The sequence below is a fragment of the Wickerhamomyces ciferrii genome, contig 00034 (assembly GCF_000313485.1).
Source record: "Wickerhamomyces ciferrii WGS project CAIF00000000 data, strain NRRL Y-1031 F-60-10, contig 00034, whole genome shotgun sequence".
In the NCBI taxonomy this organism is placed as follows: domain Eukaryota; kingdom Fungi; phylum Ascomycota; class Saccharomycetes; order Phaffomycetales; family Wickerhamomycetaceae; genus Hansenula; species Hansenula ciferrii.
In genome coordinates, this window is record NW_011887706.1 from 45,175 (window position 1) to 61,871 (window position 16,697).

Here is a 16,697-nt window from a genome sequence, read left to right on the forward strand (position 1 = left end):
AAAGTTTATTTATATATTACTTCTATTACGTAGGCTTATTTTAATTATATCTAGTTGGTCACATGCGTACTTTAAAATTTTGTTTTTTTGTATGTCATGAAAATTTAAATCGCTTATGTTCCACAGAAAATCTGGGGCAGTCAAACTTTAATTTTCAGGTGCCGCTGCCGGCCGCTTTGTAAATAAATTCTTAAAGAATCCGATATATTCCTCAAAATGAATATACTCAAAACTATCAACCCTTGAATTCAGTTGAAAGAGACTCCTTTAACAACAAGTGATTGATATATTCTACATACACAAAACAATCTACTCTGTGAAATTTGAATCAATTGATTGATCAAATGTTGATGATGTGTTAAATATATCATCATCAAGAACCCTGCACCTGTATAGCTTGCTCACATAAAAATTTACGTTGATCTTATATTTTAAAATCTGAAATCACATAAATTTCTCGTACCGTGTTTAGGTACTAAATATTTGAAACTTGATCTCTAAGCTAGTACACGAGTATATCTATACACTACTAGTAAAGGGAGTCTATAATTGAAATAACCGATCGGTAAATTCGCATTACATACAGGGAAGAATCCTCAAGTTAGACAAAAGTTGAAAACATATACAGATAGTCTAGAACTTGGCAATTAAAGACCTGCCTGTATAAAACGTTTTGAGCAGAATCTTGTTACAATTCTTTAACGTTTATGATATCATATAATTCTAGTATTAATAGTTGGAACTTGGAATTAATTATAATGTAACCAAGACGTATATAACTTTCAACAAATCGGTTAATTAAGATCTTGATCTCGGTTCTAGTTTTGATCCTTAATTCCTATCAATTTAGTAATTATACACATGAATTTAGAATTATGACTTAATCAAAAATTTAGTACGTATGATGTATATATCATCCCTTGAAAGTACCTCAAATTTAAATGCTCGATTTTTTATATTGTATGCAACGTCATCAAATTTAAGAGCCAAAATATTGGATTAAAATTACTGATAGATCACATATCACCGTCAATTAACCATACTCGAAGCAATTAACAGTTTTAATCTGTATCAACTTGAAGATCAAATTTGACATTTAATACCTTTCAAAGCATCATTTCTTATTTGATCAAGTATTGAAATTTGACATGATGGACCTGGCTTTGCTATGGATCAACAGTATAAAAATACATAAATATTAGATAGGATATACTTAAATTCACCTAAATCCGATCTTTAATTATACATCATCAAGTCGACTAAAATACCATAGAAAAAGTATAAGTACCAGCTTGCAATGCCCCAAGGTTCAAATGTCTATAAGGGGTACACTTTAGATCATGCAATATTCTACTTAAAAACTCTGAAAATCAGAGTAACTAGATCAAAGATTAACTGTATCAAGGTGTAAAGTGTACCTCATTTCTAAACATTTACAATGCATACATATCATATAACCACATGGTCATTTTTAGATTATTAAACTTGAATTACTTAGTTATTACTGGTCGAACATTCCATAATTGATATTCATGATCATACCTGGTACTTAAAAGGATTATGTAAGAGTGGTTAAATGAAAATAGTATGCCATCTACGATTTTAAACAGTATTCATTTCAACTAGAGTAAAGATCTTCCAATTTAGAAAATATTTTAATTTTAACTGAAACTTTTTAAACCTTTGCAGAATGCTATTGATTTTGTTAAAAACTGGAATTCAGTCGATCTATGTATTAAAAGAGTAGAGTTGGCCGTGAATCTAAATTGAAAGTATCACATATCACCTTCTATTTCAAGCTTGATTAAATTGAGACTGATCATACTACAGAATAAATAAATTTAGAAATTTGTACATTCATAAGTGTTTCAGAATCATGAGCCTTGTCAAGTTTAAGAAAGTGATTGAATAAATTTCCAAAAAATGTTTGACAAATTAGCTATGAACGTTGGGTATTAGATCTAGCTTTGAGAATTGAGATACTCTTCGAACTTCATCGAATCATCTTGAATTATGTGTTAACAGCACAGGGGCATGTAATTCTTAATTACTTGTTGGAAGATTCAGAAGTATATATGAAATCCATCTACAATTTTAATTGAAATAAACTTCATAAACATTAAAAATAAAAATCCATATTTGGGTCTTAATTACTATAGCATCAATATAAATTATGGAGTTGATGCTCAACAAATTTACCTTTTAACCTTTCACTTCACTTCAATTCTCTTAATCGAAAGTCCTCTCTATTGAAACAACATTTGGGCACATTTGAAATTAAAATAAAAGTTTCAAAGAAAATATCAGAAAAAAAAAATGGAAAAAATGGAAAATAAGCATCACAAATTTAGTATGAACCCTGAAGGTGACTTGAGTGTGTTGTATGATATTTCAATGATATTAATGGTCTGGGAAAGAACTGGACATCTTATGGACGTGGGTATATGACTTCTAAATGGTTTCGATACCGCACCATATAAAATTGGGAAAACCGTTTGATGAGATCATATAGAATGGCATGGTGGTCCAATTTTATATTTGGTTCATTTTTGGAAACTAAATGATCTGACACATCATTAAAGAGTTCCCAATGTAACTTTTCTTCGTCCAGTCGTTCCATTTCTGACCAATCTTTTACCCTTAATACAGCTTTAACAGCCTTAGCTAATCTCTTTCTCACTTTTGTCACAAAGATCTTCTTGGACTCTTTTGTATGGCGTCTTTCAGCAACTGCAATTTCTGGATAATATGGAGCTTGAGGGACCCCAAAAATATCCTCTAATTCATTAGCGGAATATGGTAATCTTTGAACAAATGGTGAAATTGGAGTATACGGAAGCTTTGCATGTGGTGATTTTGATTGAGTATTAGTGTTCTTTGGCAGATTGGTGGTTTCTTCTGAAACAACTGGGATAACTTGAAGTTCAAGATGAGCAAATGCTGCTTGTGTAATAGATGTAACTATATCATGGATATATTCTAGACAATTGGAGCTAACATTCTGGATAAAAAACAAATCTTCTAACAAATGCAAGTATTCTCCACAAAGCACCCTATGAAGTGAGTCTAAATTTTTTTGAGAAGGGTACGTGTTAGCTTCCTTCGGATCCATGTCTTCAATAATTTCATTCAATTGAGCTTCTAAAGTAGTTAGTTAGTACAAAACATTCATAATTTTTTCAATAACCTGGGTTTCAAATTACCCAATGTAGGACGTATAATTTCTCTAGTAACTTGGGATAAAGCTTCGATGTTATTGAACACATATGGAGAAGCCATTTTGAAGAGATAGAGCGGAAAAATATCAAAAAAAGTATGGAAAATCTAAATTAATAGCTTTGATGTTTAGTTTTGGTTTTGGTTTTGGTTTTGGTTTTGGTTTTGGTTTTGGTGTGTAGTGTGTAGTTTTTCTTTGCAAAGTAAGAATGAGAAAATTTGTATTTCAATAGCGAACGTAGTTGAGTCTTTTGTTCCAGTAATTGTATCAAATGAGTTTTATCTTGAGCCTCTTTACAAAGTGAATCATGTTTCAAATTAGGGCACAAATCCCCAATTCATTTAGATGTTCAAATTCGAAAGTTTATTAAATCACAAACACAAACAAATTTCGCGAGTAAAGAAGATATGCTACTTCGATTATATAATCACAGTGCTACAGCTGAGTAATCGTTATAACCTGCATTAATGATTGATAACACATATTTCAAACAGATTTTGGCTTATTCAATAAGGTGAGATGTGGTTTATACTTGAACATGTTTAAAACAGGTTTGGATTTCCCTGGTTGCTTTTTGCGGATTTCATTTGTCTCTTGGAAATCTGACATTCCGCTAATAAATAAAGAAGCATCAGTATCATGGAAAATTTTATCACATGATAATGTTTCCACCATCAATTTGATAAGAGATTTGACTTCATTAGCAGAGGAAAATCTTCTTTTTTGAATCTTGATATTATGTGAAGCAATTGCACCATCCATTTTTAACTGTTGACCGTCAAAATCTGGGGATTCTTTGAATTGATCAGGTGAAACTACATATTTCTGGTATGGATGATTTTTTCGAAGTTCCTTCTTTGTAGATATCTTGAATAGTTCATTTCTTTCACCTGAATCATAAGATTTGAAAAGTTCAGAAAGATGAATTAGTTCATTGAAATAGACCTTACTAGGGAAAACCTCATTTGCTGTATTGTGAGATACCTTGCTAAAACTATGAGCATCAGAATTATTAGATATACCTAATTTAGGATGGCCCCATCTACTCTCTCCCTTGTTAAAAAGCTGATGTGAATCTGTCCCATAAAAGAACTCGTCTGTTTTAGCTTGGATCATTGAAGAAAAGCTACCAATGTCCAATGATTTTCCATAGTGCTTCAACGCGTGGTTGACCTTAGAATCAGAATCATATATCAATTCCTTATACCCATGTAATATTGAAATATCAACCCTGATAGATTTGAAACTTTTCTTAACTATTGAATCAGGATTACTGATTAAATGGTGAAATAGAAATTTGATGTCTTCATAATCTGTGATAACTAATGTCTTCTCATCACGAATACGTTTTGGAGCATCATAAGCAACATCTAAGAATTCATACTCGAATTTAGAGCTTTCTAAATCTCTTTTATATATCGAGAAAGAATCACATGGCTTATCAGGGAAATCAGGACCTTCTCTTAAGAAACAAGCATCATTTTGTCTCATTTTTTTAGTGGAGCTAACCACTAATAATAATTGCAAATTTTGAAATCCACCACCACCAAAAGCATAAGGTGCCAAATCATTGAAGATTCCTCTATTAAGACGAAGAACCTCCCTTTTAACACCACCTCTTTTCATAATCATATCCCAGATTTCTAAGGGGAAAGGACCTAGGACTGTTTTTCCATGCTCGGATTTTTGAGTGATTTTATTGTTAGCCTCCTTTGCTTCTTTCAAAGACTTCAAATGTTTTTTAGAGTAATGAATCAATGGAAAGAGTGAACGTTTAAACTTCCAATACCTTAGTAAAGCTGGTCTGAGATTTTCAAGCCAGAATTTCTTTTTCTGGTTAATAATATTGCTTTTAGTTCCCTGCACTTGATTTAAGTTGAAATATTCACTTTCAAGACGTTTTATATCATTAATCAAAATACCACGCACGAAGTTGGCATTTCTTAATGACTGTTTGATATCTGTTGACATTTTAAATTATAATAAGCTTTATTAGTAAGTTAATGTAGTTGAAAATATAATTGTATGTTCAAATTGTATTGTAATTTAAAGCTGTTATATGATTATAGAGTATTTCAAAGGGAAAAGAAAAAGAGGAAAACCATGGACTTTCAGTGATATTTATAATTTCTTTATGAGCATCATGCATCAGTTTTTGTTCTCTACTTTGAGAGCTCTTGAGTTATTTGACGAGTTATGTGAGTTAACAAATTTAATTTGGAATGTTGAAGTTTGAGACCTTTATATGAGATATTTCATTTGCCCCAGCACAATCAAACTTTGAGAAAGCTCTATAGCTAATGTACATATCATTGAAATCATTTGTTATATTACAGTGTTAAATTGTCCTAAGGATCTTTTTCATTCAATTCGTAAACTATTCAATCCAAAATGAAATTGTTTCACAATATTCAAAAAATTAATTCTAGCATGACATTAAATTGCATTGTAATTGAAGGATGATCTAAATTTTGAAAGAGAATTATTTAGAATAAATAATATACACTCTCTGGAATATAAAAGAAAGACTTATGAGCCTTTAACATGAGAACATCAATGAACTTTAGTGTTTTAGAATGAAGCTACCCTTGAGAGATGTCATTTTATTTCTTCTGTAGAACATTGGCTTACTTAATAGCTAACGCTAAACGTGATCATTCACATGACTATGATTAGTCACTGATGCGAAAAAATAACGCGTATCTGTAATTTTAGTATACAATATACAATACCAGTCTCCAGATCATTTTATTGTTTCTATAAATTACAACCCGTCTATAAACTCAGCGTCACAAAGATTCATATTATGAGGAAATGTCTAAACCGTTCACAGATTTAAAATTTTGCTCGACCTCTGTGCCCAGTGACATGAGGGTACGTTAATACTGAATATTGATTCAAAATTTAAGAATTAATACTAACTGAATCGAATAGTCTGAGATAGCCTCGAAAATCAAAGCCATGGGTGGTACACATTCAAGTAATCTGATGTCTGATGTTAATGTGCTTATAGTTGGTGATAAAAATACTGAAAAATATAAATTTAGTGTCAAGAATAGATTTGATATTAGTTTCATAAAACCTGATGCTATATTGAAAATTCATAATCATTGGATAAATAATGAAGATCGAACCAATCCAGAATTGATTAAAGTTGATACTTATAGATTACCTATATTTGAAAATCTCAGTATATGTCTATCAAGAATATCATTAGATTCACATATATCAACATTTGATAAAGAAAATTTCATAAAAATTATAAAAGAAAATGGAGGTCAAGTTTCAGATTCTTTGACAACAACCAGTTCATGCTTAATCACAAATGAAAAAAGTGGGAGACGTTATGAAATGTCTAAAAAATGGCAAATACCCATTATCCATCCACTTTGGATCTTACATTCTGTCAAAAGAAAAGCTTCACTTGATTTCCAATATTATAATATTGAATTAATACAAGATGAAAATAATATTGGAGAAGATTCTTGTAAAGTTTGGGATAATTTAAGAAAGCATAAACGAAAAAAAATTGTATTGGATGAAGAGGAAGAAAAAGAAAAACCCAAAGAATTAAAAGAAAATGTTAAAAAAAATTCTGAAATTTGGAATTCAATTATGAAAAATAATAATAAAGAACAAATCTTAGCCAAAAGAAATGTTAGTTCATGGGATGAAAATATTAATGAGGATGAAAATATAAATAATCCAGAAAAAATAACTATAGATTTAAACAAAAAATCAAGACCAAATTTAGAAGTTACGAGATCAAGATTGACACCAGTTGTTACTTCTCATCTTTTCAAAAATCAAAGTTTCCAAATTCTAATGTTTGATGATTCTAAAAAGGCAACTTTAACAAAAGTCATAGAATCTCATAGTGGATCTATATTTTCAGATAATAATGATGAAGAAAATCCAAAGTTTATAATTATACCTTCAAATTTCCCTATTGATGATTTACCAAAACATTTAATGAAATATGAATTAATTACAGAATGGTTCGTTGAAAGATGCTTACATTATAATAAGTTAATTGTTGATGATTGGGGTAGACCTTTTTATAAATCCAATATGTCAAATAGACCCAACCTCCCAAAATTAAATATATCAATAACTGGGTTTCAAGGTATTGAACTATTACATACCATCAAACTTATAGAATTATCAGGCTTCAGGTTTCATGAAGTATTGAATGGTGATAGAGATTTATTAATAATCAATATTGAAACTGTTAATATAGGATCAAGTGATCATACATTATTACAAAAATATCCTTCATTATTCACTAAATCTTCAAAAGATTTTAGTAAAACTACATTAAATTCTACAAAGAAAAAAATTAGGTTTGCCAAACAGAAAAGTATTCCAATTGTTTCAATATCATTTATACTTTCATTGTTAAAAGAAAATCATATCGGTTGTGTTAATTCAAGACAATGGTGTATTTATTGTCCTAGTGCTATGAGAATTAAAGAATCATTAATCAGTCTAGTTGAAATAAATCCAAATAAATCCACTAGTGCATTAAATAACGATCAAAATGATAATAATCAATTAAAGAAGGCAGATCTAGAATCACCAACTCGTCAACCTTCAATTCCTCAATTACCATCTCCGATTAGAAATAAGAGAAAAGACAATTGGGGAAGATTGGTTGGAAGAGCATCCAAATCACAACTTGATAGTTTAGAAATGCAACAACCCACTGCTGATCCAATAGATCAAATTGATAATGACCAAGCGACTAATTCTACACAAATAAGTTATGAACAATCACAAACTAATGATAAATTATTAAAATTATTAAATAGAGAAAATGAAGATCCAAATACCAATAAGAGAAAAATTCCAAATATTCACCACACAACTTCAAACCACAACACAAATGATCATCCTAGAAAGAGAACAAGAGCAGGCTATAAAGAAATGGTAGATGTCTTGGATGACAATTAATGATAAACGTTTAATGAACTTTTAGACTATAGATTTGTAGGTACTTACTACTCTTGTAGTGGATTCGACGGGTAACATTCGCGGATATCTAAACAACTTGGAAAATTCATGCTCACCGATCATATCATAATCATAACAACGACTTTCATGAAAATTAGCCTTCGACTCTTGAAAACACTACAGATTCTATTTCAATCATCACAATGTCCAAGAATCAAGATTACATTGCTAGAATAAGGTATCAAAATGATTTACCTGCACCTCCATTACCACCAAATTTATTGAACTATAAAATTTCAAAAGAAGAAGACATAGGATCTTCAAGTTTATTATCATCACTTTATCGTAAACAAAATGTCAATGCTCTTATAAAAGTCAATGAAGACTTGGGTCTACCAATGGATATTATTCAAGTGCCCGAAGTTTTTGATCCATCAAAAGAAGACCAAAAATTACATGCATTATCTGATAATATAAGATTACATCCAAATGATCGTGTTTTATTAAGAGATCCAGGTGTTGATAAAGTTATTGCATCACAACCAAATGTTGCATTTTTAAGAAGAACCGAATATATCAGTTCCACAAGACAACAAGGTCTTTCTACTGCAGCATCGAGATCTGCAACTCCACAAACTCAAGATGATGACAACAGTCCTGCTTCACAATTACGTTCAATTGAATCAACATTCACAAATGCGTCTAAGACTTTGAAAGATATCACCCTATTAAAACATCCATTGAATAAAAAATTAAAAGCTAAAAAAGTCTGGTCATTAAAACCTGATATTTCAAGATTAGATCAAAGTTTCAATTCAGTTAGATTTTTAGGATCTGCTGCTACAAGTAATCGTGATGCTACAAATATACAACTACGCACATCTCTTTTAAGACCAGTGGAGCTTGAACAAGCTGATTGGATGTCACTTTATACTGCTGATGATGAAGTATCCAAAGGTATCAAGAGAAAATTTGATGATCTTAAAGAAAATGTTCCAATTGAAAGAGTTGATGAAGAAGCAGAAAGATTCAAGTACACTAAAAAGAATGATTATGCTATGAAAGCCATTGCAATGGATGGTGAGATAAGAGACTTGGCAATGAGATTCGATCACGAAAAGAATGTTGTTTATTTCAATCCAATTCAATCTAAAGCGGAATTGAAGAGACATAGAGTTCATGAAGCCTTGAAAGCTTTGATGGATACACAAGATTTCGATGAAATTCATTTGAACATCAGAGAGCCAACTATTAAAGAATTAAACATTAGAAATAATACAAGACATGCGCATGATCCAGTCAACTATGAATTTGTTCAAATCGCTGATGATGAACAAGATGCAGAAGCTCAAGAACAATCACAAGAGCCTTCTGAATAGACATTTCTAAATAGAACTGAAGAAATTTGTGCCAGTGGTGAAGGCATATAATATGTATATGTATAGCCTTAGAGCAAATAAGTTCAATATATACTGATTGTACACTAGTGACTCTAATTAAAAGTTTTATAGTCTATGTTTTTGTTCCGAGAAGGGTATGGTTAAGTTCCGATGACCGCGATGAGATTCCTAAAAAAAAAATTTGCAAATGTACTTAATTACTAACTAGAGTCTAGTACACAAATATCACAAGATTAAACTCAACTCAATACAGGTGTAATATTCAAAATGTATACTTGTAATTCATGCAGCTTACAATTTCCAACTCCAGAGGATCAAAGGTCACATATGAAGTCCGACTGGCATAGATATAATTTAAAAAGAAGAGTGGCCAATTTACCTGCTATTGATGAAGATTTGTTTAATGAAAAAGTTCAAAAATTATCATTAGAAGAAAGTAATGAAGAGACTCAAGGTAAAACCAAGAAGCTTTCAAAGAAAGATCAAAGAAGACAAGAGAAAGAAGCTCTTTTGGAAAAGAAGAAGCAACTTCTTGAAATTGCAAGACAAAATATGTTAAAATCTATGTCATCTGATAATGAAATTAAACAAGATGAAGTGAAACAGGAAGTTCAAAAGACTGAACAAGAAGTTCAGAAAGAGGATGAATCAAATGACCAAGAACTAACTGAAGAACAACAAGCTGAAAGAGTGATGGAAGAAAAATTAAAGAATAAAGTTGAAATACCTAAAGAAGTATGTTTGTTTTGTAACAAAAAATTTCCATATTTTGAAGAAGCTTTAAACCATATGTTCAAACACCATGGTTTCTATATCCCAGAACAAAAATATTTGGTTGATAAAGAAGGTCTTGTGAAATACATGGCTGAAAAAGTTGGATTGGGTAACTTGTGTTTTGTGTGCAGTTTCCAAGGAAGATCTTTAGAAGCTGCAAGAGCTCATATGTTATCAAAAAATCATTGTAAAATACCTTATGAAAGTGAAGATGAAAAAATGGAAATCTCAGAATTCTACGATTTCACATCAACTTATGATGATTACAAACAAGCCAAAGAAGGTGAAGCTAATGATGGTGATGATGATGGAGAATGGGAAGATGTTGAAGAAGCTTCTGGGGATGAAGATGAAGAAGATGAAGAACTACCACAAGAAGTTTCATACAATGATGGTATTGAATTACATTTACCATCTGGTGTTAAAGTTGGACATCGTTCTTTGGCAAGATATTACCGTCAAAATTTGAGACCTGAGGTTGTCTTATCTGAAGGTCAAGGTACTGTTATTTCAGCTGAATCAAGACATTTAGCTACCGTTCATGACAGAAAACAATTATTGGAAAAGAAAAGAGTATGGAAGAATGAAAAACATCATCAAGATAGAGATGATAGAAGAGCTGCTAAATTTATCAACAATCAACCTCACTATAGAGATCAATTGTTGCAATGATTTTTTCAATTTTTACGCTCTAGTCATTCAAGCACATCAATCACTTTTTGCATCAATCAATTTTTGTTTAATTTTTTAATCTTCTGTATATCATTATCTTACGATTCTGGGTTTTTTTATGTCATATTGGGTATAATATTTGGATATTTTAATTGATTTTATTTTTGAATGTTTCCTGTTCTTATAAACGTAGTGGTTGAGTAACTAAGTAGTTACTAGTACATAATAATAATTTCCGAGCCCTCGGGACCTTCATTGTTTTTTTTTCGTGTCACTTAAGATTCCCGTGTACATCAAGCCTCGACTTTCTTATGACAACAACGTGATTGACTCTAGTATATCGTAAAACTTCTTCACCTCTAGTTCATTGCTATATAAAAAGCAATGAGATGGTATCACATATTGCTTCTGGCTGTCCTTCAAATAGCTGGTCTTCTAGTATTTTGCTTGGGTTTTTTTCCTTCCAAAGTCGTGTTGAAAGGGTTTGGTGAATTTGATAATGGTAATTATGATCCACAATTCAATAAGATAGTTTTCATGGTTGTTGATGCTCTAAGGAGTGATTTCATCTTTTCAGAAGATTCTTCGATGCTATATGTGCAAAGTCTTCTAAGAGAAGGTTCTGCTTTGGGATTCACCGCATATTCTAATCCGCCAACAGTTACACTACCCAGATTGAAAGGTATAACAACCGGGTCAACTCCAAACTTCCTAGATGCTGTATTGAATGTTGTTGAAGAAGACTCATCATCAACGTTGGCTAATCAAGATAGCTGGATTACTCAATTGAAAAAAGCAGATAAGCGTATCCATATGTATGGTGATGATACATGGATTAAACTTTTTCCTTCTGTGTTTGACGAGGTTGATGGTACTGGAAGTTTTTTTGTTTCAGATTTCACAGAGGTTGATAACAATGTTACACGTCATCTTGATCACGAGCTTTCTGAACAGTCATGGGACTGTTTAATTTTACATTATTTAGGCCTTGATCATATAGGACATAAAGGTGGTCCAAAATCTATATTCATGTCACCCAAACAACGTGAAATGGATTCCATAGTGGAAAAAATCCATTCAAAACTTGATGATGACACACTTATGGTATTACTAGGGGATCATGGTATGAATGATATAGGGAATCATGGGGGATCTTCTGCAGGTGAAACGTCAGCAGGACTGGTGTTCATTTCTAATAAGTTGAGGAAATTGAATAGTAACGCTAAAGTACCATTACCAAAAAATGAGGACTTCAAGTTTTTGACAAAGGTTCAACAAATCGATTTAGTTCCTACTATTTCAAATCTTTTACGTCTACCAATACCTAGAAATAACTTGGGTATAATGATCAAGGAGTTTCTTCCTTTGTGGTCAGCTGATCAACAATTGAACTTGATGAAAGAGAACTTAAAAAATTATGAAAACTTGAAAGGTGAAGTCACAAATTTAGAAGACATCAATATGATATATGATTTTTTGATCAACTCACAATCTGGATTGACACAATCTGCTACAAACTATCTAACTGATAAAATGCTCTGTGGAATTGTTATGTTAATTTTTTCCTCCCTTTTTGTTTTGCTTTATCTATACAATACTGTACAGTTGTATTCAATCTGGTTTTACTCTTTAAATATACTTTACGGGATCACAATGTTCGGAAGTAGTTTCGTTGAAGAAGAGTATCAAATATGGTGGTGGTTTGCAACCTTTTTTATTGTGTTTTTATGCTATGGTAGACCCTCGAACTTGCTTTACATCTTGTTTTTAATCAGGTTAGTTAGAGGTTGGAACAATACAGGTCAAAAGTATATTGGTGATACAATTTTCCAGTACTTGCAGGAACACCCGTTTATAAATTGGTTATTGGTATTTTTGACTATTTCTGTTTATGGATTTAGCTTAAATAATGGAGCATTTTCATTATTTAGTCCATTGTTATCATTCTTGATTTCATTCTTACTTTCAATTACTTGCTTCACCTTTAAATTATTGTTTAGTTTGGCCAATGGTGATGAGATACCAAAAGAATTGGTAGGGTTAGCCGCATTCACTATGGAATCTCTTGGTGTTGATAACGCACAGGACAGTTTGATCGATTTAGCAAGAATGTTTTATTATATGGTTCTTGCTGTGCTGGTATTGAGACTGGGCTTGAAATTCAAATCCTATGATTACTGGTTTTTTACTGACCTCCATAATTTATTATCTTTTGTTTTGATTTTTCAAACATCTTTACAAAATATTCCGTTGTTTTTAGTGTTTTTGGGTATCAAACATCAAGTAGGGTTGGTATCAGGAAATTCCATGGGCCTGAAAAAATCTAATAGGATTAGTTTTGTCTCTTTATTTTGCCTCATTTTACAACATTTATCTTTCTTCAGTTTAGGTCAGAGCAATTCATTGGCAACAGTGGATCTTTCAAATGCATATAATGGTATTTCAGGCTATAATATTCTTGCGGTTGGAGTCTTGACTTTCATTTCAAACTTTTCTACACCAATTTTCTGGTCTTTTGGATCTCTTTCCATTTTATTTGAAAACAAAGAGAAACTTGCACCAATAAAATATGAGGTTTTGAAGACTAGGTGGCTTGTATCTACATCTTTCTACACAATAGGTACCACTTTCACATTGATTGCATGTTATGCCTTAAGATATCATTTATTTATATGGACTGTATTTAGTCCAAAGCTACTTTACACTCTAGCTTGGAATTTACTCATGAATGGATTGGTAGAAATTTTGTGTTTATTACTAACCATTTTGCATTAACAACTTTAAAAAAAATATATAGAACTGATTTAATTTTCTTATATTACGATGAGTTGTTGCATCACATACATTATCTGCATTTAATTTATATACAAGTTTTTGGTTTATTTTATCTGTACCATATCACTTCATTTTAGCCATGAAATTACTGTGTTTGATTTTTTGTCTATTACTTTGTCTCATCATCTTTTTAGCATATTTTTCTGGATTAGCTTTAAGGTTTTCTAATTGCTTCTTTGGGTCCAGTATTTCCCATAGCCATTCTGGGTATTCATGATCTTCAAGGGCAACTGGTTCAGCACCTGACTTTTTAACTTTTAAATTTAGCACGGTACCAGCTTCACATGATGATTTGATTTTTAAATTTGATGCTTCTTTAGCTGCTTCTGATTCTGCTCTGAAGACCAAACTGGTAGAGAACTGTCTTCTAGGAATTTGTACAAGGAGTCTTTTAAAAGTGAACATGGTAGAAATGTCTTGAATTTAACAAACAAGCTATTACAACTTTGGCACTGAAACCATTTTTGGTTCCTCTTTGATTAATTTTTCTAGCGATCGGTGACAGTAAATTGTATATAATTCGCGAATATTACCCGATCATATTTCGTGTCCTAACCTCTTTTGAACCGTCAGATCAATTAAACAAAAAATTATAAACAGAGGGTACTTATGATTTCAAAACATCAGGATTATAGAATTTTGGCTGTTGAAATTTATGGTATATTGAGCTTAACATGTCAATTACTGATATAATTTCAAAAAGTGGCTTGTTCAACCGCCTATATGATGCTGCTGCTCAAGGATCAACATTTGATAAAATCGCTTTCAAAAATGAAGATGAGATATTCTTTGCCCATGGATCCACCATCAGATATTTTAAATCTTCAGAGGGTCCTTCCTATTCAGTCTTAAATGTTGCAGGACTTGACTTTGATATCCATGGTCTTCAATTGAACAGCTCGGGTACTCTTTTAACTGCTTACGATGAGAAGAGTATAATTGTCATTTCTCTTTCCTTCAATAGAGCTACAAAGAGTGAAGAAAATGAAATAAAAACAAATTCCTTCAAAATTGGCTCTTCTATTTACAACAAAAGCAACCATATTATACAACTGCTTTGGAACAAACTTTCAAGATTTGATTCATCTCTTTTGGTTCTTTCAAGTGATGGTGCTATCAGAACATTCAACATTAGACTTTCACCTGATCATCCAGACAGCATTTTTGACCTTAAACAAACACACTCAAGAAAAATTGGTCTTTCAGAAAACACAATCAATGATCCAATCTCAATGTGCTTTGGAAATAGTGAGACCTTATCAGGTGCATTGACTCTTTATATTTTGAACAAAGAGGGAGACATATTTGCAATTTATCCATTCGTTTCCAAAGAAGTAGCTGTTTCTAAAGTTTTGGTTGAGGATCTTTTGAATGAGTCATTGTTGTTATCACATAACAGTACAAGAAATGGAGATCTTTCATTGAACGAACAACTTCGTTTTGTCACTAATTTATGGGATCAAGTATCAACTTCACAGAAAGAGCTTAGAGGTACTCGTGAATTATGCATTTTAAAAACAGACGTTTCCAATTACCAAATACAAGGACCGTACGCTATCAAACCATATCCTACAACTCTTTATGAAGACTATGGTTCTAGTATATCAAGCTTCACATTCAAGGATTTACATTTATTATTGATTTCATACCAACAGAATGGGTTTGTGGCTGTTCTCCCTGATCAGAATTTGAGAATGAAGATTAACCAAAATGAAGACCTTTTGGATTCAGACACTCATATCCCAGCTTTATCATTGGTACAACATGTCATGTTTGGCAAATCACTACCTACAAAACTTGGTCGACAACTCGACGATTTCAGTTATGCTGCTATAGTTGGGCACTCCATCATTAGACTAGACTTCACATCCATGGTTGAGGAATTCACCAATACACTCAATAATAATGGCTTTAATGAATTTAACCCACAAATAAATATAGAGGTGGAGCCTATTTTAAGGCTTCAGGAAAACGAATTTTTAGAAGGATTACTGCAGTTAGAGGATACCAACAATCAAACCATGTTACTCTTAACTAACTCAAATATGAGATTCACCACCAATAAAAAGGCATTAAATCCTGATTTTGAAGAGTTTTCTAAGGACACTGAAGAAGGAAATGAACTTCAAGAGCGTTTCTTAAAGGGACCGTATGTTGAAATTGAAAACTTGTTGAGACTTATTGGTACTGTGAATATTTCATCTGGTGCAGCTGATGGCTCTAATATCAGTGCTAATGACCACTTTTTACGTGAATTGAACGCAATTTCAACACAAGCTTTACAACACATTGTTACGTTCCACAAGTTAGCACTCTCTCTTAATGATAGATTAATTAATCAAAGATTGGAATTGAAAAGACAAGTCAAAGATGCGTATGAGTCGACAGAAAGGTTAAAAAAGTTGAAAGAAAAGATTGATTCAAATAAAAAGTCAACCTCACAATTAAGTGAAAGACAGGAAAAAATCGATATCAGGTTCAAGAACCTCCAAGAAAAACTAAAAAATGTGAATGATCTTCCGTTGAGCTCTAAGGAGAGACAATGGTTTAAAGAAGTCAAAAACCTAACTTTATTTTTCAACAAAGGAGTTAAACAAAATAAGGAGTTGAGGGAGCAGTTGGTTTTCATCAAGAATACACTCCAAACGTCATCATCTCATGTTAATTCAGACTCATATACTGATAATAATGATTGGCAAGCATTGAATGATGTTATAAAAGAAGGAAGTCTGCTTCTGAAAAGTACAAAAGAACAGTTAGAAGAAAATTCAGCTCAATTTGGTAAAAACTTGAATGAATCTTACTTTAAATAAAATATGTAACCTACGATATGAATTGAAATCATT

General features: G+C 31.8%; 8 protein-coding genes across 8 annotated transcripts; 5 read left to right on the forward strand and 3 right to left on the reverse strand.

Annotated features, from left to right (window-relative positions):
- Positions 1 to 2,428: 2,428 nt before the first annotated feature.
- Positions 2,429 to 3,279, reverse strand: BN7_1591 (uncharacterized protein; the record flags this gene model as incomplete). Its single annotated transcript, XM_011277777.1, has 2 exons — positions 2,429 to 3,138; positions 3,204 to 3,279. 2 exons carry the CDS (start codon positions 3,277 to 3,279, stop codon positions 2,429 to 2,431), a joined length of 786 nt encoding a protein of 261 aa, XP_011276079.1.
- A 424-nt stretch (positions 3,280 to 3,703) lies between these two features.
- Positions 3,704 to 5,188, reverse strand: BN7_1592 (uncharacterized protein; the record flags this gene model as incomplete). The annotated part of the gene is made up of 1 exon (XM_011277778.1): positions 3,704 to 5,188. One exon carries the CDS (start codon positions 5,186 to 5,188, stop codon positions 3,704 to 3,706), a length of 1,485 nt encoding a protein of 494 aa, XP_011276080.1.
- Positions 5,189 to 6,178: 990 nt separating this feature from the next.
- Positions 6,179 to 8,170, forward strand: DPB11 (protein kinase activating protein DPB11; the record flags this gene model as incomplete). Its single annotated transcript, XM_011277779.1, has 1 exon — positions 6,179 to 8,170. The coding sequence occupies one exon, from the start codon at positions 6,179 to 6,181 to the stop codon at positions 8,168 to 8,170; it is 1,992 nt and encodes a 663-aa protein (XP_011276081.1).
- Positions 8,171 to 8,373: 203 nt separating this feature from the next.
- PAF1 (Paf1p) lies at positions 8,374 to 9,549 on the forward strand (the record flags this gene model as incomplete). Its single annotated transcript, XM_011277780.1, has 1 exon — positions 8,374 to 9,549. One exon carries the CDS (start codon positions 8,374 to 8,376, stop codon positions 9,547 to 9,549), a length of 1,176 nt encoding a protein of 391 aa, XP_011276082.1.
- A 348-nt stretch (positions 9,550 to 9,897) lies between these two features.
- Positions 9,898 to 11,016, forward strand: REI1 (Rei1p; the record flags this gene model as incomplete). The annotated part of the gene is made up of 1 exon (XM_011277781.1): positions 9,898 to 11,016. The coding sequence occupies one exon, from the start codon at positions 9,898 to 9,900 to the stop codon at positions 11,014 to 11,016; it is 1,119 nt and encodes a 372-aa protein (XP_011276083.1).
- Positions 11,017 to 11,400: 384 nt separating this feature from the next.
- On the forward strand, positions 11,401 to 13,791 carry LAS21 (mannose-ethanolamine phosphotransferase LAS21; the record flags this gene model as incomplete). Its single annotated transcript, XM_011277782.1, has 1 exon — positions 11,401 to 13,791. The coding sequence occupies one exon, from the start codon at positions 11,401 to 11,403 to the stop codon at positions 13,789 to 13,791; it is 2,391 nt and encodes a 796-aa protein (XP_011276084.1).
- A 123-nt stretch (positions 13,792 to 13,914) lies between these two features.
- On the reverse strand, positions 13,915 to 14,256 carry MRPL37 (mitochondrial 54S ribosomal protein mL54; the record flags this gene model as incomplete). The annotated part of the gene is made up of 1 exon (XM_011277783.1): positions 13,915 to 14,256. One exon carries the CDS (start codon positions 14,254 to 14,256, stop codon positions 13,915 to 13,917), a length of 342 nt encoding a protein of 113 aa, XP_011276085.1.
- A 269-nt stretch (positions 14,257 to 14,525) lies between these two features.
- On the forward strand, positions 14,526 to 16,664 carry NUP82 (linker nucleoporin NUP82; the record flags this gene model as incomplete). Its single annotated transcript, XM_011277784.1, has 1 exon — positions 14,526 to 16,664. The coding sequence occupies one exon, from the start codon at positions 14,526 to 14,528 to the stop codon at positions 16,662 to 16,664; it is 2,139 nt and encodes a 712-aa protein (XP_011276086.1).
- Positions 16,665 to 16,697: the final 33 nt, after the last annotated feature.